This window comes from Mauremys reevesii, linkage group 5 (assembly GCF_016161935.1).
Source record: "Mauremys reevesii isolate NIE-2019 linkage group 5, ASM1616193v1, whole genome shotgun sequence".
Classification (NCBI taxonomy): domain Eukaryota; kingdom Metazoa; phylum Chordata; order Testudines; family Geoemydidae; genus Mauremys; species Mauremys reevesii.
The window spans coordinates 17741635-17768163 of NC_052627.1; the positions used below are offsets into that span (position 1 = coordinate 17741635).

The following is a 26529-nucleotide window of genomic DNA, read 5'->3' on the forward strand; positions in this document are numbered from 1 at the left end:
TTCAAGTTTTCTTCTGCTTGTTTTTAATCTCAGAATATCAGAAATATCAACAGTGCTCTTCACTTGTTTGGCTAAAGGATCCTTTTGGAAGATACTCACTGAGAGCTGTCATAGCTTAATTGATTAACAAAGACTTTTTTTTTATCCCAAATGCTCACTAGGCATTGAAGTTAAATAGGTTAATAAACAAACTCATTCAGAGGTTTGAACGCTGACTACAAACCCCTTCCAACCTGTGTTGTTCAATTTTTAGACTCTCAACTCTTAGGTGGTCATTATTTCACTAGCACACCAGTCACTACAGAATGGGTGGACAAGACCTGAATTTCTAATATACTAAACAAGCAGAAAAGAACTTTTTGACAGAAGCCTTTGATATAGAAACAGCACAATCCCTTCCCCCTGCCCCTTTGCAGGTCATTGTAAAATGACTTTCCATGGCCAAAAAAAACCCCCAATATATTAAAGGTTAGACTAAGTAGCCTAATCTACTGGGTTGACACAGGACTAGCAGCCAGAAACTTCCTAGTCCTATTTCCAGGCCTGACACCAACTTACTCTGTTGACTCAGGCAGGTCACAACCTCTCCAGCTCCAAATTCCCATCTGTAAAATGGGATACTTCTTTGCAGGATTATGATGACTGTTTATACCGATAATGTAAAGCACTTATAATAAGTATTACTAGTGAGCTAAATCCTGAGCTCTTTAATTTTTACTCCATTTTAACTCAGGCAACACACCCATTAAAATTAATTGGAATGTGACTATTCGTATGTATTCTATGTGACTAGATCCAGAATTTAGCCCTTTTTGGTTAGCAGATCATTTGTGAACTAATCCCGATTTTCTTAAAATGTACTGTTGTTCTTCTGCCAAATGGTCATTATACTAGGGCCTTGTAGGTGAGTCTCCCATTTTTGGAGGAGCAATAAATGAGGCAGACTTAATTTTGTTTATTTTCATTATATACAACCAGTCCTAGAACAGAGGTGGTCACAAACAGCAAGAAGGCAATCCCCCAGTTCACTGATTTTAGCCCAACCTAATGCCTCGTTTGCAGGGAGCAATTCTGCCTCAAGGATCCACTCTGGTTAGAAAGATTAAGGCAGGAAGCAAACCCTCCTGCTGCTTACCACAGTTCCCCCCGGAAAGAGCATACAAACACTACAAGCTTTTCTTCAAAGACTGAGTGGTGCTCTCAATCTACTCAGTTCTTTTTCTTAGCATATGTGTAATGGCACCTTCTGATAACTCCTGCCTTCACAGATTTCATTATTTGGAAGTATTCATTAAATACCTTAAACAATTTTTTTTAATATGGATTGGCTTCTTAGTGAATAGTCAAAGGGATCAGCAAGTCACATGGAGCCAGATCCTCAGCTTGTGTAAAACAGCCTAGCTCCATCCAAGTCAGTGGAGCTGCACTGATTTACATTTACTGAGGTTCTGGCCCACTGTTTATAACACCTGTTCGAATGACTGAAAATTTTTAAACAGAGGAGTAATTAAGAGTGAATAAGGTTTCAGAGCGGTAGCCATTTTGGTCTATATCAGCAAAAACAATGAGGAGTCCTTGTAGCATCTTAGAGACTAACAAATTTATTTGGGCATAAGCTTTCGTGGGCTAGAACCCACTTCATCAGATGCATGGAGTGGAAAATACAGTAGGAGGTATATATACATAGTACATGAATAATTCACTTCATGTAAGAACATTTGGACAAACAAACAAACTATAATTGGTGTGAAAATCTGTGTAACTTTCAGAATTGGAGAACAATTTAATCAATACCCAGCAGTTGTCTGAATATCTACGACATGAATCACAACGACTCAGACTTGGAGCTTTTAATGAAAATAGTCACACACCAGTTGTTTTACTATTCAACCAGCCTAAAACTGACTGAGTACCTTAGATTTCGCCTCAGTATTACGAGTTTCAGCATCAGACTACAGAAGCAGTGCAAGCCGTACAAGTGTCTCACCTGAGCAATGATGACACTATGACTGCTGTGCATTTACTGTTGCTATGTGAGAAGTAATCAAACATTTTACAAGAAAAAGTATTTAAGGAAGGAAAACTACAATTACTTTATTATTTGCTTCAGTAGAGACTAGAGACTGTAATGTCCTCTACCTGCATTTTTCTTTTTCCTACTCACCCCCATCAGTCTTTAGTGGTATCTCCAGAAACTGCTGAGGAACAAAGTATCACAATAAAATAAGCCAGTTCAAACAATGTTTTTAAATGGAGGAGGCTCAGCCTAAAGATGCTGCTGTTTCACTGAGAGGTGAGAGGGAGAGTGTGTGTAAAATCTTTCATCAGGCTGGCTGAGGGCCTGATTGTTTCCACCAATTAGCCAGATTCTCTGGATAAGGGGATGACCACAGTGCTTAGGCGGGATCCTGCTTGACAACCTCTCACTCGGCTACTTCAGTGGAAGCTAGTCTGTGGCACACTCTGCAGTTCAGATGATCTCCCAACCTCATCTGCATAATCAATGCAATGACAATTAGCCCTGTGTGTGGTAGATGAGGACCACTCTGAAGTGTCCCTATTTTGTACCAGACCCTTTACAGCTAATGACCAAAGCAGAGCAAAGACTGGAGCTGAGAGAGAACATGTAACACTACGCACAATGGTTTTATCTTTATTATCTTGTAATGTGTGACAACATTCAGGCAGAGGTAGCTATTGGCATTTTTGTAACCAAGAACTATTATGTTATAGTGGAGAGAGGGATCAAACAGGAGGTCGGACTCAACCAAGATACTTCAGGTTTATTCCCAGCATATAATGGCTATTATCTATATTTTGTTATTGAAGCACTAGCAAACCACCACAGTGTTAAGATCTCAAAGCATCTAGCTTCTGGCTAGCCAGAAGCTGGCTCGGTGCAAGGGGAACCAGACAGAGAATATTAATGTGACCTTGCACAGTGTCATCCGCATGTCAGATGCCTCCAGTTTAATGGCCAACAGCAGCAGATTGTGCTGTGAGGAGAGCCTGTCATAGCTATCCAAGTATCTCCAAAGCCAGTCAGTGCTGCTGTAAATCCTAATGAAGCCACAGGGCAAAGGTAACGGAGAGCCCAGGGAAAAAAGGTGGAGGTTGGAGGGGAAAGTGGGAAACCTTCAACACGAATCACTTTGGAATGGTCCTAGTTTAGAAGGTGCCACCGTGGAACGTTCCCTGTATTATCCATTCAGAGAGTCTGATGCAAATGTTTGTGTGCACTAAAAAATTAAACTCTTTAATTAAAATTGTAATGAGAGAAATCAGAGCCATGCGCACACAGATGGGATGATTCCAAGACCTGCTAGGCTTGAAACACTCTAGCAATCCCCTCTCTCTCTCAGGCTGTAATGCTCTCTCTGATAATACCAGTCTTTAAAGCAACATAATCACCTTGTTAAAATACACAATGATAAATTCTTCACAGCACTAGAAATGCAGTTGTGATGGACTGTTTGGCTTAGGGAACAGGCTGGAGGATACTGAGGCTTTTACTTCTAGGTCACTGGTTCAAATCTACAGTAGGTCAGCAGAGATCAGATATAACTACCATCTGTTGTCTCTCTGGTTGCCCTGTATGGCGAAAGTTCTGTGATCTCAGTCCAATTCCCAGTGGCAGGAATCCCCAATACAAAAAGCACCCCCATGACGGGCGTTATTTAGCTACCGTCATGTAAACAGCTTTTAATACTGTTGCTGAGTCCCAGCTGAGCAGTTGCTGCAGGTAGCACTGACCCTGTCTACTCTCTCGCGCTCTTCCTGGCCATGCTGTGAACCAAGAATATGCCAAGCTGGCAGAGCAGAAGGAAACACAGACAGGACACACAGGCAGGTGAAGGTATCAGATGTAGCACGTCCAGCAGGCTGCGGCGCTGGACTAAACCTCGAAAGGCAGGGAGAGGAGGGGCAAAAGCCTGGTGTGTGGGGAGAGAAGGAAACAGGAAACCCAGCTACTAGAGGGGACAAAGAGAAATGCCCAGGAGGCTCCTCTAGGTTTAGGGGCAGCAAGGGAGAGAAGATAAATCCCTGCCCACGCAGAGACCAGAATCTGCCAAGAGTGACAGCGGGATGTAGGAGAGCAAGTGATGGGAGGGTGGGACAGGGCAGGAAAGATCCATAGAATATCAGGGTTGGAAGGGACCTCAGGAGGTCATCTAGTCCAACCTCCTGCTCAAAGCAGGACCAATCCCCAGACAGATTTTTGCCCCAGATCCCTAAATGGCCCCCTCAAGGCTTGAACTCACAACGCTGGGTTTAGCAGGCCAATGCTCAAACCACTGAGCTCTCCCTCTGAAAGGCAAAGAGAGAGGCAGTCTGGGGGAAGCCTGCCCTGCTACTGCCTGTGTTGGAGACAGACAGATCTTCCCTCTCCAGGACTATCAGTCTGGCACCTTTCGTCCGCATTAAATTCAAGCACACAATCAATAAAAACAGCTGAGTCCCCAAAGCAGCGGCAGGAAGAGGGCACGGCAGTGCTGTCTTGTCTCGTTATTGTCAGGAAGGGACTGAAGGAGAGTCTGCAAAATACAACCCCAAATCTAAATGCCACTGGATTTCCCTTTTTCTAAATCCACCCGGTGCTATTTGCTAATCCAGATACACAATGGCTACTGCAGACCCCTGGCACAGCCCTGTAATAGGACTTGCTGCAGGCCTAGCTGCAATATTTTGTGCAGCTCTATGCACAACATTTAATAGAAATAATTTGAAAATGTGCAAATTAGTTCACTGTATATTTTGCAAATTTCCCACATTTGTATATGACCCTAAACTTTAGTTTAAGGTTAATATGGTAGCCAAGCAATGGCAGTGGTAGGACCTGAAGCTGCACAAAACTTGGCTGCTGTGGCCAGCCAATGGCTGCTGAAGGGCACCTGGGAAGGTAGGTTGGTTCCAGATGGGCACTGGCAGGGAGCGACTGAGTTTGGGGGTGTCTGGGCAGAGATGGGATTAGCTGGGGGCTATCAGATGGGCTGACAGGGTGGAGGTGGCGGGGGGGGAGGGGTAAGTGAAGCTGGGTGTGTGGAGTTATCTGGGGGGGGGAGATGGAAGCCAGCTCAGTGCTGGGGGAAAATGGGAGTAGACAGCTGAGTGGGGAGGTGAGTGGTAGGGAAGCCAGATTTGTAAGAAGAGCAGGGTAGTTTGGAGTAGAAGCTGGGAACAGCTGGGAGGTCTGGGGGACAAATGATTAGCTGGGAGAGATTTTTTGGAAATGGAGGCAGGTGGGGGGCTTTGTGGGAAGATGGAAGTAGCTGGGTGAGGAGGTGGCCATAGGCTGGGTGGAACTAGGAGGCTGTCTGGGGTAGCTGTGTAGAGCAGTTGGGGGCTGAATGGAAACCAAGGCCTGCCGGGGATAGGGGATAGGTGGGTGGGAGTGTCTGGGCACGAGAGGGGACGCTTGTCGGTTGATGGGCCCCCCCTTTACATCCGTCCCTGATGCCACCTCTGCTTGCTGCAACTGCTGCTGCTCACTGCTCACTCCTCCCAACAGCTCTTTCCCTGCTCAGAGCTGGCAGGGGGAGCAGACAGGTAGAGGGGGAGCTGCAGGTGCCACAGCGGCCTCTGGCAGCAGAGAGCCACAATTGTAGCCATTCCTGCAGCCCAGCTGAACGTGGGGCTACAGGAAGGCAGAGGGGCAGCCGGCACGCATAAGTGACACTTGGGATGCCTGTGTGGGAACAAGAGGTAGCAACTGAGTTTTCAACAGCTCCATAAGAGTACCTCTGTATGACAGTCTGTCCCTTTCCCAGAAGCCCGCCAGAAACATCACGAGTTCCTAAGAGCCAGATTTTCAGAAAGTTGGGCATGCAACTACATGCCCAATTTTTGCACACAATTACAACTGCAAGTGATTATTGGATATTTATATGTGTAAACATGCAGTTATCCCTCTAGCAGCCCATTTGAATGCACAAATGCCTAATAAGAACATGCAACTGTAAGTGTGTGCAAAAATTAGGCATTCAGTTAGATGAGCAAATTAGACACACAATTGCCTATCATTTTGAAAAGCAGACCCACTGAATGGTTTACATCAGGGGTCTCAAACACGCGGCCTGCTATAGCTCCCCTCAACCCCTGTCCCCCTGCTTCCGCCCCCCCAAGTGCTCCGGGTCCCCGCTCCTCCACCTACCACCCAGCGCTTCCCACTGTCAAACAGCTGTTTGGCGGTGCTTAGGACTTTCCAGGAGGGAGGGGGAAGGAGCAGGGATGCAGTGTGCTCAGGGGAGGAGGCAGAGAAGAGACGGGGCTGGGGCGGGGACTTGGGGAAGGGGTTAGAATAGGGGCAGGGAAGGGGCGGAATTGGGCGGGGATTTGGGGAAGGGGTTGGAATGGGGGCAAGGAAGGGGTGGGGCCTCATGGAAGGGATGGAGGGGGCGGGGCTTTTGTATCTCTGTATGAAAAGGTGTCAGTGATGCGGCTCTCAGGCCAATGTACTAGCCCTCATGTAGCCGTCATGGTGACTTGAGTTTGAGATCCCTGGTTTACGTGAATTCATCTGTAGCATCAGTAGTATTGTAAAAAATTAACAATAAAAGTTAAAAATAGCCTTCCAGGAAAATTAATCATCCAGTTTTTCTGATAAGACCTTCAAACATAATGGGATTTCCCCCTAGTCACATTGACATTGACTCTAATGAATTAGAATGTGCTGCACAATTACACCCTCAAAAAAAATGTACTCAACACAAGAGTTTTCATTGCAGACTATATTGCTGGTCTCTCTTGTCAGTGTCAGTGATGCCTAATATTGAATGATGCCGACATATTTTGTGCCTGATGACATTATCAGCAGAGCATTGCCTTTGTTCATTTCCTTTGCTTCCACGCTGTAAGTAGCACAGGGACTATTATGCAGAAAATAAAAAAATCATCCTCACCTATTCCTGTTGTACAGTATTTTCTCTTCTACTTGTCATCTTCTGCCAGTGGGGCATGATGAAAACAATGAATAAACAAATACTGTCTTAAATATAGCCTTGATGATCACCCTTGTTTACATTAATTAGTTAATGTTGGTACAGTGCTTTAAAAAATGCAAACCACTATACAAATGCCAAGTGTTATTCTCCTATCATTGCTTCAGGTATTAATAGGGGTTTATCAGAGATTTTTTAGAGTGGAAATAACTGTTTCTGGAGGGCAACTGCCACAGTGTTTGCAGCTACGTAGCTAACTCGATCAGCCATGTAGCTAGAAAAGCACCAGTTGCCCTGCATCTATAGGGTCAAATCTTAAAATGGTGTAAATTGGCACAGTTCCAATGATGTCAATGGAGCAACCTCCGTTTGCACCAGGTGAGGACCTGACCCACAGTATCTGCATCTAATACCCACATACATTAAAAATCCTTCAGCTGCGTTTGAAGAAATAGTTAATAAATCTGAGGGGCCCATCACCCTGATACCCAGAACTCCCTCTACAGAAAATCTGAAGATGAGTTATAAATATACCATAACAACGAAGCTCATTAAGAGCAATTAATTCAGTTGGTTCTGCCCATGCCTGAATTCAACACCCTGGAAGGAGAGTAAACACAGCCATTTAGTGGATGGCCAGTCATCAGCTAGTGTAAATCAGCGTACGTTCACTGCAGTCCATGGAGCTCCACTGAGCGACACCAGTCGAGGATCTGGCTACTGGAGTGCGAAGTACACAGGACTAAGAACAGCCTGTCCGCAGCAGAATACCCTTTTAAGCTAGGTGGTAAGTGATGCACAGAATGGGCAGCTGGGACTCTGCTAACCAGGCTGCGCCCTTTACTCAAGCTGTGAGTTTTTGCATGGGATTTTACACAGCTCACTAACTGGTCCTTCTTTCTACACTAGTGGTTTTCAACCTTTCTTCATTTGCAGACCCCTAAAAAATTTCAAGCGGAGATGCGGACCCCTTTGGAAATCTTAGGCATAGTATGCAGATCCCTAGGGCTCCACCGACCACAGGTTGAAACCACTGCTCTAGCCCTACCTGCATGTTCTGGTCGTTCCATTTGTAAACTCTTTGCTGATCTAGTTTCGAGCTTCTAGTTGCTACGTACACTGAACCTATCCAATGGGAGTTATGTTTACTGCCTCCTGCTCTGTAGGTGCTATATAGTCTTTGGCAAATAAGCTACATCTTGAACTTTTTCTGAACTGGCAGAGAAGATGATTCTGTAAGGTGGAGTTCTTGGTGCAAAGAGCTATCCTCATCTCTGTGCAAATGAGCAAGGGCCATATTCAGTCCTGACATAATCAGGATCAAGTATCAGAGGGGTAGCCGGGTTAGTCTGTATCCACAAAAACAACAAGGAGTACGGTGGCACCTTAAAGACTAACAGATTTATTTAAATAAATAACAGTCTTTAAGGTGCCACCGGACTCGTCGTTTCTATAATCAGGATCAGCTCTTAAGGATGTCAATAGACACTGCCTATGCTTATATTAGGGCACAGTTTGGCTCTTGAGGGAAAATTTCAGCATGTTCATTCACTGTGACCAAACTATAAGTGACGTGTAATAAAAAACTGAGATTAATATTTATGCTACAATGCTTACCAGCACATCATAAACCCATGGCACACCTACACCTTCAATACTGTGTGCAGTCCTGGTTACCCCATCTCAAAAATATATATATTAGAATTGGAAAAGGGAACACAGAAGGGCAACACAAATTATTAGAGGTAAGGAACAGCTTCCATATGAGGAAAGGAGGGATTGCTCATCTTAGAAGAGACGACGAAGGGGGGAATATGATAGAGGTCCATAAAATTATGAACGGTGTGGAGAAAGTGAATACAGGTGGTGTTATTTACCACTTCACATAACACAAGAACCAGGTGTCGTCCAAATAAATTAATAGGAAACAGGTTCAAAATAAATAAAAAGAAGTACATAACACACAGTCAAACCTGTGGAACTCGTTGCCAGGGGATGTTGTGAAGGCTAAAGTATAACTGGGTTCAGCAAAGAATAAGATAAGTACATGGAGAATAGGTCCATCAGTGGCTATTAGCCAAGATAGTCAGGAATGCCACTGAATGCTCTGGTGTCCCTAAACCTCTGACTGCCAGAAGCTGGGACTTGATGACAGGGGATGAGCTACTCGATAAATTGCCCTGTTCTGGTCACTCCCTCTGAAGCATCTGGCAATGGCTACTCTCAGAAGACAGGATACAGGCTAGATAGACAATTGGTCTGACCTAGAATGGCCATTCCTATGTTCTTATCAGATCGTTTTTATTTAGAAAACAAACCAAAAACCTGTGTTCACAACACCGCTCTATTCTGTGCCTGAAAACACATAAGGTATAAATTTATTTCATGAGATGGAAATTCTTTCCAGTTAAGTGTGCAACCTAATTATTATGCACCTCTGTAACAGTGCAAGAGTCCAAAGGTTAATAGGTAGCTTAATTAGCAAATTATGCAAATCAGCCCAAATCAAATACATTGTACAGCTCTTATGATCAGCAAAATATGCAGTTCTCTCAACAAATTATATGAAATTTTCAACTAATTGATCAGTCAGGATAATGAAAACAACCTCCACTGGCAAATCGTGCAGCTCAGCAACTCAGCCGTATTTCGGATAGATTGTATTATTCAGCAGAATGCCTGACAATAAAACAATACAATACCTGGAGGTGCAGCATTCTTGCTAACACATACACACACACAAAGGAAAAAAGGGCAAGGGTGCCTCTCAATTACCTAACTACGCAACTTGAGCAGCAATACAGATGATGATTTGCTTTGAAATATAAATAACTAAATTCATGAAACATGCTGCCTTGGTGCTTAATAACAGAATCATGCAACTTTACCACCAAGGCATATGAAAATGTAACAAATGAAGTGCAAGGTTTGGCTATTATGCCCAATTAGAAACTATTATTTCTGAATTCTACCTCTATCCAATTGGTTCTTTGTGTAAAAATAGGAATATGTAATAATAGTAAATAATAATGATATAATAAAAATAACGTATTTCTCTGAATCACATCCACTGGGTCCTGTATCAAATTGAATGAGGCAACATGCCCTAACAGAGATTTGATAAAGCCACAGAACAGGAAAATAAGACAGATTATTTTGTTAGCTCTATCACCCAAACACCCAGAAACCATAAAACATCAAAACAAAATCTCAGGGAAAGATGTAAACAGAATAGCCCTCAGTCCTGCCTTGAAGTATGCCAGAGGGCTGTAAGGGAAAGCAAAATACTCCTCTAAAATCTCCATCTCCTCTGGTAAGGAAAGAAACCTTGAATGCAAAAATGTTAACCACAGTGTTGAATTAATGTATGAGGAAAGCAAATTCCACTTGAAATACTCTCCCTTCCCCAAGCACTGCAAGCAAGCTGCATGGCACCCAATTCAGCGATAATGTCGGATGCCCTCAATGAGTTTTCTCCTTGCTCTGGACTTTTCAAACAGATTAATGAGCAAACGCCTCCTTTTTTAACCACAGAGGATAAAGAATTGGACAGTGGTGCCCCAAGCCCCCCAACGTTATTCAGTGCTGCTTATTGGCATGTAACAGAGGGGCTTTCAGGAAAATTGTATGGATGGAAGCTAGAGGCCAAGCATGCCCTGTGTTCTGAGGTTGTCACTGTTCTTTCCCACCTAACATATCCATGCAGACGCAAGTCATGATCCCTACCTAGTGGAGGCTGGCTGCTCCATGGCAGACCTAAAGGGCCTGGTTTGCTGGCTCGGGCATATGGCCAGACCTACTGGTAGCCACTTACAAGTCAGCATTTACCCAGTGTTAGCACACAATGGTATCTGTACTGTGAAGTTCAGTACACTAGTTTTCTCTTATTTCAAGTATCAGGGAATGTGTGATGATGACTTAGATTGTGAACTCGGGGCAGGGGTTGTCTTTTTGTTCTGGAGGTGTACAGGGCCTGATAGGGTTCTGGTCCATAACGGAGGCATCTGAGTGCTACTACAATGCAAATAATAAATCATTATCTCAGATCTATTATGTGGTAAGTGTAGGTAAATACTGGTTTTTTTAAAATGAGAAAAGGTGGGTGAGGTAATATCTTTTATTGGACCAACTTCTGTTGACGAGAGAGACAAGCTTTTGAGCTACAGAGAGTTCTTTTTTGTAATGGCACACACTGCAGCATATAGCGCATTCACCCCACCATGCCTTCTCTCCCCTCTGACATGAGCACCAGCTGTACAATTCAGGATATACACCACAGCTACCACCGTTCTCCTCCAATTTCCCCTGTGCAGTTCCCATTCTGAAGGACAAGATTTCACACTATAAAGGCACAGGGCCGGTGCAACAATTTAGGTGACCTAGGCGGTCGCCTAGGGTGCTAGGATTTGAGGGGGGCGCCATTTTCTTCAGCAGCGACCGCAGCAGCTGGATCTTTGGCCGCCCCGGTCGCCACCGGCATTTAGGTGGAGGGAGCTGGGGCAGGGGAGCGTGGGGAGGGCCAGCTGCAGCAAGTAAGGGGGGCGGTGGCACGCAGGGGAACTCCCCGCCCCAGCTCACCTCTGCCCCGCCTCTTCCCCGAGCACACTGGAGCTGCTTCACTTCTGCCACCTCCCAGGCTTGCGGCGCCAATCAGCTTAGGCACCGCAAGCCTGGGAGGCAGGTGAAGTGAAGCGGCCACGGCGTGCTTGGGGTGCTCGTGCTTGGAGCAGGGGTGAGCTGGGGAAGAGGGGGGTGGGGAGCTGCCACAAGGGGGGCACCTCAGGGCGGAGGGGGGGCGCCTCACGGCAGGGGCGTGGGGGAGGGCGCAAGGTGGAAGTTTCGCCTAGGGCGCGAAACATCCTTGCACCGGCCCTGTAAAGGGACAATTTGGTTCAGAAAAACTAAGAGAAACTAAGAACCCCTCCTTGTCTCCATGAACATTTCCCTACATCTAGAATCAATGAAAAATAATCAAAATGTGCAATAAATATTTGCAGCCAATTAATCAACCAGCTCTGTTCTGAAGGAACAGAGAAGCTTCAGAGACGCATCCAAATGACTGTCACATTCTACCAAGCACTTAAACACTGGCACGGGGCAGATCTGCTAGGGCAGCAGAGATGCTAATGAGGAGGTTCATTACAGTTTAAATAAAATTAAAGCCTTAAACAATTAAGAATGTCAGTGTTGGAAGAGGCAGGGCATCCAAACAGGGTTGTCAGTTTAGAACGTACACAGTCTCATCTAAAAATGGGAGTCTAATGTAGCTCCGGGAGGGTCTGTGATATCCTGTGATTTTTGCCACAATCTCATCACTCTGGACAGTTTTACACTGTAAAATCCATGACTTTCCCAGCAGGTACCAGGACAAGCCTTTAACAACATCCACTCCATTTCTGGAATCCACAAAGGCTCAGTGCACTCCATGCAGATTCTTCTAGATCAGAGGTGGGCAAACTACAGCCACGTCCGGCCCGCGGGACCCTCCTGCGTGGCCCCTGAGCTCCTGGCCCAGGAGGCTCATCCCTGTCCCGTCCCGCCGCAGCCTCAGCTCACTCCGCCGCCGGCGTAATGCTCTGAGCGGCGGGGCTGTGAGCTCCTGGGGCAGTGCAGCTGCAGAGCCTGGCCTGACCCGGTGCTCTGAGCTGCGTGGTGGCGACGGTGTGGCTGGCTCCCACAGGGCGGTGCGGCTGTAACACCGCCAGCCACTGGTGCTCCAGGCAGTGCGGTAAGGGGGCAGGGAGCAGCGGGGGTTGGATAGAGGGCAGGGGAGTTATAATAATAATAATTGGAGCTATCCTATCTCCTAGAACTGGAAGGGACCCCGAAGGGTCATCGAGTCCAGCCCCCTTCCTTCACTAGCAGGACCAAGTACTGATTTTTGCCCCAGATCCCTAAGTGGCCCCCTCAACGATTGAACTCACAACTCTGGGTTTAGCAGGCCAATGCTCAAACCACTGAGCTATCCACCCTGGTCAGGGGGTGGGGGTGTGGATAGGGGGCAGGGCAGTCAGAAGGCAGGGAACATGGGGGTAGGTGTCCTGGGGGCAGTCAGGAAGGGGGTTGGATGGGGCGGCAGGGGAAGTCAGGGCAGAGGTTCTGGGGGTGGTCAGGGAGAAGGGATGGTTGGATGGGGCAGAGGTCCCGGGGGGCAGTCAGGAATGTGAGGAGAGGTTGGATGGGGCAGCGAGGGGCAGTCAGGGGCAGGGGGTCCCATGGGCAGTCAGGGGACAGGGAGCGGGTGTGTGTGTGGATGGGGCAGGAGTCCCGGGGGGGAGCTGTCACGGGAGTGAAAAGCAGGGGGAGGATCGGATAGGGGGCATTGGCCCGGCCATGCCTGGCTGTCTGGGGAGGCACAGCCTCCTCTAACTGGCCCTCCATACAATTTTGGAAACCCGATGTGGCCCTCAGGCCAAAAAGTTTGCCCGCCCCTGTTCTAGATTCTCCTATTCCACCATTCCCCAGCAACCCCTTCTACCCAGAGATTCTTCATTCCAGCTTCCTCCTTATGTAAACTGTGGGTCACACGTGCAATTCTTCAGCTACACTCCCTGTGTGAGGTTTCTTTCCTCCCCCTCTGCTGTAGCCAATAAGTAACCAGAGCTGCACTATCCACAGTTCTATGTCCAACTTCCCTGAGCCATTTCACAATGCAACCTGGTGTTAAGGATCAAGACTGTAGCAAGGGATACAGAGATGTTCTTCTCCTTCTCTCTAGCCAGTGGATCCCAATTTTGGTCTTTTAACAGGCAGCAGTGAGATGTGTTGTCTACTGCTGTTCTCTCTGGCTCACTACCAGCAGAGAATACTGGACCCAGTTCCCAAGGATGCAGGGACCCACTACTATTCTGCCCCCAGAGGTACAGAGTGAGACAAAAAACCCCAAAAACATAGAGTATGAAACTCCACAGCACGTTCAACTGTCCGGCCAGCAGGGAGACTCATACCAACAGCTAATCTAGCATGCTGAAGCAACCCCATCAGCAGCACAATGGTAGCAGTATTTCAGAAGCTTTTACCATACACAGAGCTGACGCTGGCTGATGTGGATAAAGTGGACCATTATAGTTGAATACAGCTCAATTCAGTGTCTGAGCAAAGCACTTATAGAAAGATGTTAGAATTTCATTTCATCCTATAGCGCATATACTGCAGATATTGCCAGTTAAAAATACCCACGTTCTTGAATTTAGACATAATTTGTCTTTGGGGCTTGCACAGGGTAGAATGATTCTCAAGTGACTGGGGCACTTCTAATTTATAGAAGAAAGGCTTTAAAAAAATAAGCTTCTAAATGGAAGTGTCTTAGAATTCTTTTGAAGGAATTCCAATAATATTTCAATTGTTCTCCTCTGCAGCAAGAAGCAAAAAATAAGTCTAGCTGACTCCTGGACTTTGGTCCCAGCTATTGTATCACAATTCATTTTCTTTTCTTCCGCCTCCCCCACCCCTGCATTGCTTTTATCCGTTTTTTGTCTCGTCAGGAAAGGATGAAACACTATCTCTTGATGTCCCTAAACGTATACTCTCAGAAGGTCACATCAAGCATGCGTTTCCCATAAGCAATAAGATCAACACTTTGGACTGAAGGTTGTACATGTAAAATAGTCCTACTTCAGTCCATCACACTGCATAACCCAATGATATGGTTCCATCCCACTACTCCATTAACTGGCTGGCTGTGGATAACTGCAGAAGGATACAGAGGGTTTGATTCCGTTTCCACTGAAATGAAGTTACTGGCAAAACTCCCATTGATTTCAGAGGGAGCAAGACTGGGTTCAGAAAGCATAAGAAAGGGCGACATACTATCACTCAGCTAACCTAAATCAACAACGCTCTATTGACATCAATAACCTACACTGATTTACAGCTTCTGAGGACCTGCCCCCAGGTACTTCACCCAGCCGAAGGGACTATTAGACATACCTCTAATGAACAGAATTCCAGAAACTTCGGTATACAAATATTCTACAGTCCACATGGCCCTTAAACGTGTATTTCTCTTATAATATTTGTGGTTTGAGTTAAAAAAATACAAAGACTAGAAATACTTTGGTCAATCCACTATACAGAGGGGTTGCTTTTTGTTAAAAAGGATGAAATACAAAAAATCCCAATGATCTACTGACTGCCCCATAATCTAGACACGGTAGCATCTTCTGTAGCCCACCCACCATCATGACACACATCTTATTGCATTGTGTGGTCTACATGCTGCATTACTGAGCGTATCATGCTGCATACATGGAGTGCGTGGACCAGATTTACTGGGATGACACTCCGGCTGCTTTTTGTGCTACTCCAGTGACACAAAAGAGCCATAAACCCTGCTTAACTGTCTGGTTAAGATGGGTTTACAATCTGCTTTGCATTGCTGGAGGGATGCAAACAGCCAGAGCGTGCCAATTAATCTGGCCTTCTATTTGTAGTCTATGCATATTTTATTTAGAATATTTTTTTCCTGGGTGAGTTATGTTGGTCTATGTAGGGTTTTTTGTTTTTAATTTCCAGTTAATTTCAGTTTGAGTAGTTTGTAATTCTGCTTTGTGTTCACTGGTTTATTTGACCAGTTGGAGAGAGCATTTTATTCATATTTTATCTTGTTCTGGTACATTGTTTCTCCACAGAGTTTAAAGGTTGCCTTGGGCGTTTTCATTGAGCTTCATTCATTTTCATCAAACTAGGGCAGGATTTCTATCCATGACACTCCGCCCCCCCCTACTTCTACCCCTATTCTATAGGTATTTAAATAAGTTGCTTTATTCTTTATTTTTGAAGATCTTTCCTTTCTAGTCATATCTTGATGATTGGACCCTCCCTCCAACCCAGTGATGAGCTGCCAAAATCTTAACAACCGGTTCCCTATAAAAAGTTCTCATTTAAGGGGGGGAGCGGGGGAGGGGCTGGGGGAGACATACCCGTGGGGCCGGGGGCAAATTGCCCCACTTGCCCCCCCGGCAGACCTAGAGCTTGCAGCCCCCTCCCTCGTTACCTTGCTGGCAGCTCAAAGCAGCAGGACGACTCAGGAGCTCAGCTGAGCTGCCCAGCTGCTGGCCATGCTGCGGCTCTTCGGGGTGGGAGAAGCGGGGGAGGGCCCGGGGGAGACATTTTTGTGGGGCCAGGGGCCCCTTCAGGGTGTGGGCCAATTGCCCCACTTGCCCCCTCCCCTCTGGCCAGCCCTGGAGCTTGTAGCAGGACCCCCCCCCAACCTTGCCGGGCCTCTCAAAAAGCGGCAGCAGGACGACTCCGGAGCTCAGCTGAGCTGCCCAGCTGGTGCCGGCGGCTGGCCATGCTGCAGCTGGGGGGAAGCGGGGGAAGGGCCGGGGGAGCCTCAGCCTCCCCAGCTGGGAATCCTGGGAGCAACAGGATGGTCCGGCCCACGGACCGGAGTTCTTTGCCCACCCCCCAGCCCTTTAACAACCGGTTCTCCATGGAGGTCTAATTTTAGCAACCGGTTCTTGGGAACCTGTGGGAACCGGCTCCAGCTCACCACTGCTGACCATAGCACGCACCTCGATGGCTATTTGAAATGGAAATTCCATTGAAATCAGCCGACTCGCTGGATGCAGAGGTATGTCTGACAGCTCTGAAGCAATAAATGACATTTTGGGATGGTTGAATCTAGATATAGGCCTGTGTTTTACATACTTTAATAATGTCAGATCATGGTGATCCTCAGAGGACAGCAGGTTAACTAGCCGTGTCTTTGTCAGCTCCTGAGAGTTTAGCTGCCTCTCTCTGCATATCTCTACCAGCTCACTTTTCGTGACTTGCTCATCACTTATCTTTCCTGACTTTTCCTATTCTCTTCCCCAAAACACTAGGAGATGCCTTTTCTCTTTGCTTTTTCCTACTATGATACTTGCTTTTACCGCTGTTGGCACATATTGGAAATTCACCTGTCAGCATCCCACAATTGCAGTCACCATGTGTGTGACTCTGGTCTCTATAAAAACAAACAAGGAGTCCTTGTGGCACCTTGGAGACTAACAAATTTATTTGGGCAAAAGCTTTTGTGGGCTAGAACCCACTTCATCAGATGCATGGAGTGGAAAATACAGGAGCAGGTATAAATACATGAAAGGATGGGAGTTGCCTTACCAAGTGTGAGGTCAGTCTAACGAGACAATTCACTTAAAGCTTATGCCCAAATAAATGTGTTAGTCTCTAAGGTGCCTAAAGGACTCCTCATTGTTTTTGCTGATACACAGACTAACACGGCTACCACTCTGAAAACTGATCTCTATAAGTGCACTCCCTCTAGGTCTCAGGCCTCTATCACCACCCTGAGCTCAGGGTGGAGTCATGTGATTCCACCACTCTCAGACTGGGCCCTCGGTTGCATTTCTCTGGTACTAACTGCGACTGTCTCCACAGGTCTAGGCTCAGATCTTGCCGTCCTGTTCCCCTGGGGCAATAACAGTGGTAATCAGTGACCCAACAGCCTCCTTAAAGCAAAGTAACATTTATTAGAACAAATGTATTGCACAGAAAACGTATCTTAAAAACAAAGAACAAGACCATACACATGCCTGCTTACCAGGTATTTAACCATCTTCCACAGGAGGACCCTGGAAGGACTAACTTACCACAGCCTGTCTCTGTGTCAGCTTATCTCCCTGTCAAAGCTCACTGACAACACCCTGAACAACCCCAGGCAACTCAATCCCCTTCCACAGCAATCATGTCACATTAACTGCTTATAGCCCTTTGAAATAGTAACTCCCAGCTCCGGCAAAACAAGGTTTGCAACCAGCTAGAGGCAGGATCCTAGAAACCAACAGCCTGCCTCCCTGTCTTTCAAGCGTGTTCTTGGGTCGTCTCATTTGGGAACTCATTGGGTTGCCTTCCTGCACAGTCACAGGCACCACTGAATTTGATCATTATAGAGTCAAACCGGTAATTGTGATAACCCAATATATACCGACTTCCTCTCACTGACCAGGTCACACACAATGTTCATAAAATGGTTATTCAATATTCATAACATAATTATGTATCAGCTCCACATCTGTTACAAACTACTATATAGTCGGGAATGTACACTATACAGAGATATGTATGTAAAAAACTCAACCATTACCACATAGTAATACCTGAAATGCCAGTGATTTCCTTATCTAAGGACAGGAACTAAATATCTGATCAAAAGCCCATCAACGTCAATGGAAAGACTCCTACTGACTTCAGATGGCTTTGGATCAGACCCTAACTACATATCACAGATTGCACAGTACACATCAGAAAGAGACGACCTTTTAACGGCAACCACTATATACAGGTAAAATGCAACACACACACACACACACAGAATCCAAGACTGATTGGAGCTAACTGGAAACTAAACTTGGAAAAAGCCAATTAAGAGGGTGCCAGGTGTAGCAAGCATGCCTCGCAATGCAATCAGTAAAAGACTCGTCTATGATTTACATAGGCAGAGGCGAGAGGGATAGCTTCCTCAAGCTTCCATCACCGAGCAAACATTAATTAAGAATCACTTCCCAAGTTAGTTTGCCCCTCTCGAATTGTCGCTGGTTGCCATGGGTTACCATCTCCCCCATTGCATTTGTATCTCTGGAGAAAGAGGATAAGATACAATGAAAAAGGACCACCATTGACTACAAAAGAATAATAAATGCAAACAGATTCCAATAAAAATGTCATTTTAACCCTAATGAGGCTCTTAACTTCAGTTCCATTTCACCTCAAGAACACAGTTATTTTTATTGTCATTATTCCTGCATGTTTCTACAAGATGAATTTTTCATTGGACTGTCAGAATTATTGTAGTTTTCAGTTAAGTCATTACTGGCTCCCTCAAAGGGATAAGGAGGAGAGAAGAGTCCTCTGAAATGTGTCCACCACAGAGGTTACAGCAACTCTCTACATGCCATGATGAATCAGATTTCTGAGATGTTAGCTGGTTGGGGAAGTGAAAAGAAAGCTGAGGAATAATGACAACAATAGTCTATTAATAATGGTAATAAAATACATTCTCAGAAATGGCTAGTGATTTATTCAAAGTGCCTCAGTTGTTGTGCAATCAAAAAATGAGACACCCGTAATCACTTGACTTTTTTTGAAAATTAAGACCAATGATTTTAAAAACCTATACTATGAACACATCAGTACAATGTAAGTGGAGGAGGAGGAGAATCAAACTATGGTTTGGAAGCATGCCCCGATCCTGCAAACACATCTATAGCTTTACTCACATGTACATTAAACTCAGTGGAACAACGCCTGGCCCTGATTTAGCAAAGCACTTAAGCACATACTTAAACTTTAAGCACATGCGTAAGACGCATTGCTGTCAATAGGACTCAAAATGTACATAGGTGTTTTGCTGTATCAGGGCCCACATACATATCAAAGATGGGAAATATAAACCAAATAATCACTGGAAATGAATTAACCGGGCTAAGCAAGTCCTCAGCCTCTGTTAAACCATTTTTTCCTGGCTAACCCTTTATTCTATTAGAAATTAATCCTAGAGTTTTGTGCCGCCACATTCCTTCAGAAAACCACATCTTCTAAGAAAGGATTTCATTTACTGTACGTCAAAAGTCCTATGTTAATATTACATCAATATTTATGGTTCCTAAATACTCCTTATAGATTGTTTTATCTGCTTAACTTATAGTTCTAGGCCAGTTGACTCAAGTTCCACTAACCCTGGGCTTACATTGCAGCATAGGCACACCCTTAGGGTTCCGGCTCCCCGGTTTTCACCTCTCTTGGGCATAGACCTGTGTCTTTCTCCCTCCTGACTGGGGTATTTCCAGGCTGCACAGCTTCCTGCCTACATCAGACTGCCTCAGCAGGCCTGCTCTGCCTGCCTTCCTTAGAGGCTATACAGTGTCATTGACCACGGTTAAGTTACCGCACAGCTCTTCCTAAGCAAGCACATTTGTTCTTAAGGTGAACGCATTACAGAGAAAACACATTAAAAATGATAAAAGAATGTACACACATGCCAATAAGCTCACCAGAGATCACTCCAACTCCAACAAGGGCTCTGGCAAGTAGTCAGTTTTTCAAACCCAGCAAGGGGATTTCTATGATGACAAGTTCATAACTGCCTTGGCTCAGAACAAGCATCCCTGTGAATCTGTGATTTTTCTCCTTCACACAGTCTGGGTCTTTGATCCTTAGAGGCCATGAATAGGTAGCCAGTCAAACAATGGGTTTCTCCTCAAGGCATAGCTTCAAAAGGTTGGGAATTTGCACTCACTTCCCCCAGGTATTTCCTAGGAAGGTAACTGTTTATCTCAAATGTTCCTTCTTCTCTGGACCATGGTTTTAAAATAGTCCTCTGAAGGTCATAACACTTCCCAGGGTCTTACATTAGTCATCTCTCCTTCCTAGGGGCATTAGTATAACCCCACAAGAACACAAACATTTGCATTTTTAATACAATGAACTTCTAAGATATTTAAACTTAATTCAGTAAGGTTTGTCCAGGACACTGCAGGAAAATGCCAATCACATTTTAGCTCTCTCTCTAGCAGGCCTGGTATATTGCTGCTTCATTTTTGACATGGGATTCAAAAATAAATGCATAGAACTTCACGCTGGTGGTCCCTTAAAGGGGTTAATAGCTACTGAAGATGGCCATTTATCCACCTTATGCTAGTTTGAAATTTTGCTGGTATAAAGCTAGTGTAAAGAAAGCTTTTAAGTGTTTCTGTTGGCATGTCAACCGGGCGCTCTCCCATTCAGAGCCTTGTTTGCGCATCAGTATCATTGATTATGTCAGCAGAGGTCTAGGAACAGGGTTTGCTACTCAACTTGTGTGTTCTCTGCTAGCTGCTTGATTCTAGAGTATTAGAGCACAAAACATTACAGGACCTACAAAAACAGTGAATGAGTTTATGGAACTATATTTAAAAACAAAGTAGGTCCAGAAGACACTATTCTTCAGGCTTTAACAATGTTAAGAAGGTTAAATCCAGTCAGAATGGATTTCACCTAATGTACCAGAGGTCTGGGAAAGAAAACTGAAAGATTAAAAATATACAAGGGGAAATGCTAATAATTAGATCAACTGCTATAAATTTGTAAATCCTATTACTCCAATAATGCATTCTCTGGAAATTCTATTATCTGTTTTCTTTGCATAAAATACAATATTTAATGCTCATCTGATCTGTGAAAGGGGATTATCTGGTCTGTCATGAATATGAAAGGTTTGTAAAGCAGCTTTTAAAGTTGCTTTGACAAGTGAACAGAGGCAACTGAGCCATGTTGTATCTGCCTGCCACTGCCTCACCATGAGTTACTCAAGCCCAGGAAGCAAAATAACATTTCTCCACTCCTCTAGGTTGGAGGTTTCTGTTCCCTGTGGCTGCTGCTCACACTAATTCACTCTGATCCAGTACGGCACAAATAGGCTGAAATTGAAAATACAATAAATGTCAATAGACAGGCATCTCTTGGCCACACATAATTATTTTCAGTGTACAGGAGGAAACAGTTGCTGGATGCATACAGTGAACGGTCATAAGGCCTTCTAGGTGTCTGTTTTGAAAGATGGAGGCTCCCTGTCCCTTTTAACTAAAGGATTATTGCCATTGGTATTGTCAGCTTTGATAACTTAGCTCGTGCTATGGGCTTGTGCAGTAACTCTGTGCTGCTGTGCCAGTTTCGCCTCTGTGATTTCTGAACTATTCAGTGAGAGACAAATCCTTTTTCCCTGGTTGATGCAATTGGCTACTGCCAAATCCACTTTAAGCAATGACACTCAGGCCTTTGTTTTTTCAACAAGTACTGTAACTTGCATAAGTGGGAGATGGCAGGGAGAAAGAGGTTGGAATCAGGTGCTATCTGAGGCTGTCTGGACTGTCAGGTGGAGAATGGTATCAAATTTGTCTTCAGAACTTTTATGAAATAGCTCAGACTCAGAGCCTGGAGGAGATATCAGCATCAGCAACCCAGGGATCCTTCAGAAAAAGAACAAGCACTTTTTCCAAGCCAAGCCATGTAGATTAGTCAGGAACCTCCTCTCCGACAGAGGAGAAAATCAGTGTCCACCAAATCAATAGGCCTGATGAGTGGTCGGCAAGCTGCTATTTAGTGCAGGAGTCTTAGACCAGGAGTCTTTTTGCATTCACTTCTTAAAATGTTTGGCCCAAAATGTCAAAAGACACATTACCCCCAGGAGTTTGGGGGTGGGGTATTTTTAACCTTGAATAATAATGGGAGAGACCAAGCTTTCAGAACAGGTTTTTTTCTTTCTAACCCAGCTGGCTTCTTCAGTTAAGCCACTGCAGTGGTGGTAATGATCAGCCAGTTTTGAACGGCTATGGAAGTTGGCTAATAAAGAGAAGTCATGGAAGAACGAGGGAGAGAAAATGGCAACCTTTTGAAAATCATTGTGGCCTTCCTGATCTGAAGACCGGTGGCACCAACCTAAAACGGGGAGTAACAGAATGGTGAATCAGGCCCTCAGTTCAGGAACATTTAGTTAAGATGATGTTGAAAAGAGGGCACTCCAAGTATTTCACCCAGGTTACTTGGGTCTGGTATCTTGGGATGTACCAATTAGGACATCCCAGCCAATTAGGACATCTCTGGTATCTTGAGATGTACCTGCACAGAGCAAAATATATCAGGCTCCTTCTTTACCTATAAGTCTCAGCTGGGGTAAAGTAGGGTAGCCCCAAACAAGTCAATGAATGGATCGAGGTGGATTTATACCAGCTTGAGCATCTACGAGCCCTAAATAAGAATCTTTGTGGCAAAACTAATATAGAAATGTAGTAAAATTCTATTACGTGAAGCTCTCTGTCTGATTGTATTCAAATGCTCAGCGTTCCACTGCTGTCAAACCTGTAAACTCAGATAGCCAAATGCAATGGGATTAGACACAAAACAATCACGGCCTGATATTTGATTTTCTTTCATCTCAGACTAGACCATTATTTGTGCTTAGAGCCATTTCCATCTCGTTAGGCTCCATTTTCTGGAAGAAAAGAATCGCCTGGGCTTTACTGCATCAGGGAGACAGGACAGGACATCAAACAATTAAGACAGAGGAAAGATGTCCTCTTTTCTTGTTACCTAATTAATGAAAAAACATTGTCTGTATAGTTGAATGCGTCATCCCTCATTACATACCCAAAGTAAAGTGATTAAATTAGTCATTTGGTGGCTGATAGGCCAGTGTTACTCCACAAATGCAGGCTCTGTTTTTACATTTTCTAATTAGCTAAGCAAAGAAACAAACCAGAGTCATGCTGGAACTGTGCAACAGGGAAGAAATTACTACTTACGTTAATTAAGTGCAACACTGAGCAGTACTGGAGACCCACATTGAAAAGACAGGCTATGTTCCTTTAAAGAAAGGAAGCAAATTGATTATTGTATTAATACATTATGTGCATCTTCCATTGCTGTCCCAGCTCACATCTCAGGACACACTTGTGATCCCAGCTACACATCTGCACAGGGGAGTAAAGGGGCATATGTCATCCCCTTACTCTCCTGCACAGGCTACTCCTATTGCTAGTAGTAGTATGAGTGGAGAGCAGCTTCCATGCGACCACTCATCACCATTCCATCAGGGTGAGCAAGGAAGACGCAGAGCCCTTCCTCCTACCAACTTGAAGAGCGGAGTCTTGGCCTGGGGTGGGAGGAAGGAAAGCTGTGTCAGGGGAGCCAGGGACTAGATGATGACTCTGAGCCCACTGCAGTCCCCATGCTGCTCCTGGGGTAGCACAACTACGCACTGCCCTTATGGCAAAGCCTCCGTTTGCAATCAGTTTTAGTTACTATTTAGCGGCGCTTAGACTGCAAGTTCTTTGGGGCACGGCATTAGGTTTTTTATTCATCTGTAAAGCATGATGCATATCCAGGCACTAGAGAAGAAATAAATAATCATGAGCCTATTTCAAGGGGCTGAATAAAACACCAAAGCAGTGGGTGAAATCACTGACTCGGGGCGGGATACTGGGAAGTCCAGGGGACAGCACCCCACACATTGCAGGAGGCTCTGTGCTCTTTGCAGGATCAACTTCTGTTTGAATCCCATGTGTAATCAACATAAAACAAATCACTTTTCTCTCACAAGAACATTATGTAAATAAGAGGATTGTGGAGGCATCATGTTAAATCACAGGCTTCAATTAGCTCAGTTGCAATTTAAAACAAGGGTCCAATGTGCACAACGTAAACAAATAGGATAATCTTGAATGAAGATGAATAGGGCATTCATAAATCCAGGTTCCCTCTCATCTGCCTGTCTACAGGTGTCAGAAGGCGCGGTTATAATATTTCCTTTTGCTCATCAGTTCCTACTAAAGTACTTTAGTACTACTAAAACCATCGTGAGTGGGCTCTAACAGAGCAAAGTTGAAATAAATACGTTAATGGTATCTAAGACTGTACACATCTTTATCACAAGTCTAAAGCAATGAAGAGAAATCAGGGAGGCCATAATATGAGGAAAAACTAGATGATGAAGACATCGCTCTGTAATGATCCACCGCAAAGATGTTCCATTGATGAAATGCATATACAGCACTTGTCACTCAGAAGGATCCCAACGCACTTTACAAACTATATCGTGGAATCACTCCACCTATTGCTAAAGTGATCCCATTCCTGGTGAGGCACGCTGCAGCTGGTTACTTGTGTGGACTAACACTACTCAACTGTTCAGGACACTGAAAATGGTGGATCAATAACAGCACTAACAGATGGAGCCCTTAAATAACATATCATTAGTTTTTAATATGCCATGGCTCAAAATTGGATGGTAATATGAAAGGTCTAATAGCATTGTTATAACCAAGGAGCTGCAACTGGATCCACCTGGGCAGACTCTTACACCCATGTAGACCCCTACTAGAGACTAAAAGGGTCCATCCACACAGAACTGACTAAACACTGGTGTAACTAATTTAATTTACAAGTGACTGGGCTAAGCATAGTCAAGTCAGGAAAGCTTAAGCACCCAACCTAACTCTGTAGGATTCTCTCTGGGGACATCCTCCATTATTCTCAAATATCTAGGGGGCTTATTTTTCACAAATCACTCTGATAATACCTTTTGTGGCTCCATTAAACAGTCATCAAAATCATGGTCATGTCTTGATATGTGTTTGTTCAGAGTTAGCACAGTGAGGCTTAAATCCAGATGATAAATATTACATACTAACAATTCAACATACACAGGGATAAAATGGCAATAGAAGTTGAAACTCAGAAAGGAATTTTAAATAGTCTGGGGAAAATGATACTGATAAAGAACAGACATTAAGGAAATCAAACTATTAGAACAGGAAACAGTTGCCATTTGTGTATTCTCAGAATATACAAATCAGAATTAAGCAATAATTAAGACAGGCTGAAGGCAGAAGAGAATGAATCCTTCCCGTAGAGAAGAATAAATGTGTCTCTGCACCATGTAAAAGAGCTTTAGAAGGAGAAAGGTTAACACAAGAGTCCACTATATACAGGGCTTCATATATTCTGCAACTGGATAGCCCTGGAATTTGCTGCAGAATCCAGCCACCTCTTCCCACACATTTGTGCTTCAGAATCTAACATTTCTTTTAAAATAAATATACTTCTTACCTTCATGGTTGTGAAAAAAGCCTTAAAAAACATGAATTATGCCCAATTCAGAATCATCTTCCTGAGTCTGCAAACAGCCTGAACCAATAGCTCTAAGAGGTGGTAACTTCTCCATTTATCTCAATAGACTGTTAATCAGAAGCCTAAAGATGGTAATTTCAGTGCAAAAATCATTAGTGGAAACACCTAGTTACTGAGTTCATAACACAATTTCAATCCATTTCCCACACCCGCCTAGGTGCCACAAGCCTCATCTATGCCTACCCTGGAACAAAACCTCCAGTTTCCTCTTCACAAACTTTTAAATGGCAGTTATGTATTGTCAATACCAAAAAAGCTGTACTGACAACTGAAATTATGGGAAAGTCAAAAACATGACATTTGATAGGAAAATGGATATTAGCATCAGTACAGCAGTCCCTGAGTTATTTGTTTTAATATTTTATTCATTAAAAACACACACTGGTTTCCTAATTTAACTGAGGCTGCTGCCCAACTTTTCCAGTCTGCTGCACTGGAGTGCAGCAAAATCAGCTACACTGCTGTCGAATTTGGGTCCTGCCTGGAACAGAGCGTATGTGGCTCTGACTAGATCTCTTTCTGCAGTTCCAGAAGCAGCTAAGGAAACAGGGAGTTACCGATTGACCTCCTGCATTATGGGCAAGAAAGGCTCAGCCACACAGAATGGTGTTGGTTTCAGTCACGTTGGGCACAGAAAAGAAGACAGATCAAGTGGACAAGCCCAGTTAAAATCTTTACAGACGCACATTTGGGGCTCGTTCTTACACGGCCTGAAGTCAATGGGAGCATTTCCATTGACTTCAGTGAGTGCAGGATCAGCCCCGTAAGCAAACTTCAATCGAAAAGAGAATGGAGCAGGTTTTATTTCCTGCCTCCACTCCTGACAATAAGCACAAAGACCAAGAAAAGAGCAGTCCATCGGAAATACTAGTGTTTGCTAACCACTAAGCAGCAGCAGCAGCAGCTAGCATTACTGACATATTTAAGC

At 44.5% G+C, this 26529-nt stretch overlaps 1 protein-coding gene across 15 annotated transcripts in view; it reads right to left on the minus strand.

Annotated features, from left to right (window-relative positions):
* LOC120405988 (ras-GEF domain-containing family member 1B-A) overlaps nucleotides 1–26529 on the minus strand; it is a 297170-nt gene that overhangs the window by 56364 nt on the left and 214277 nt on the right. For 2 of the 15 annotated variants that reach the window (XM_039540071.1, XM_039540081.1), the window contains exon 3: nucleotides 23216–23276. The exons of the other annotated variants lie outside the window; for them this stretch is intronic. In XM_039540071.1, coding sequence (XP_039396005.1) covers nucleotides 23216–23276 — 61 coding nt within the window. The remainder of the gene's footprint in view (nucleotides 1–23215; nucleotides 23277–26529) is intronic. 15 annotated transcript variants of the gene reach the window in all.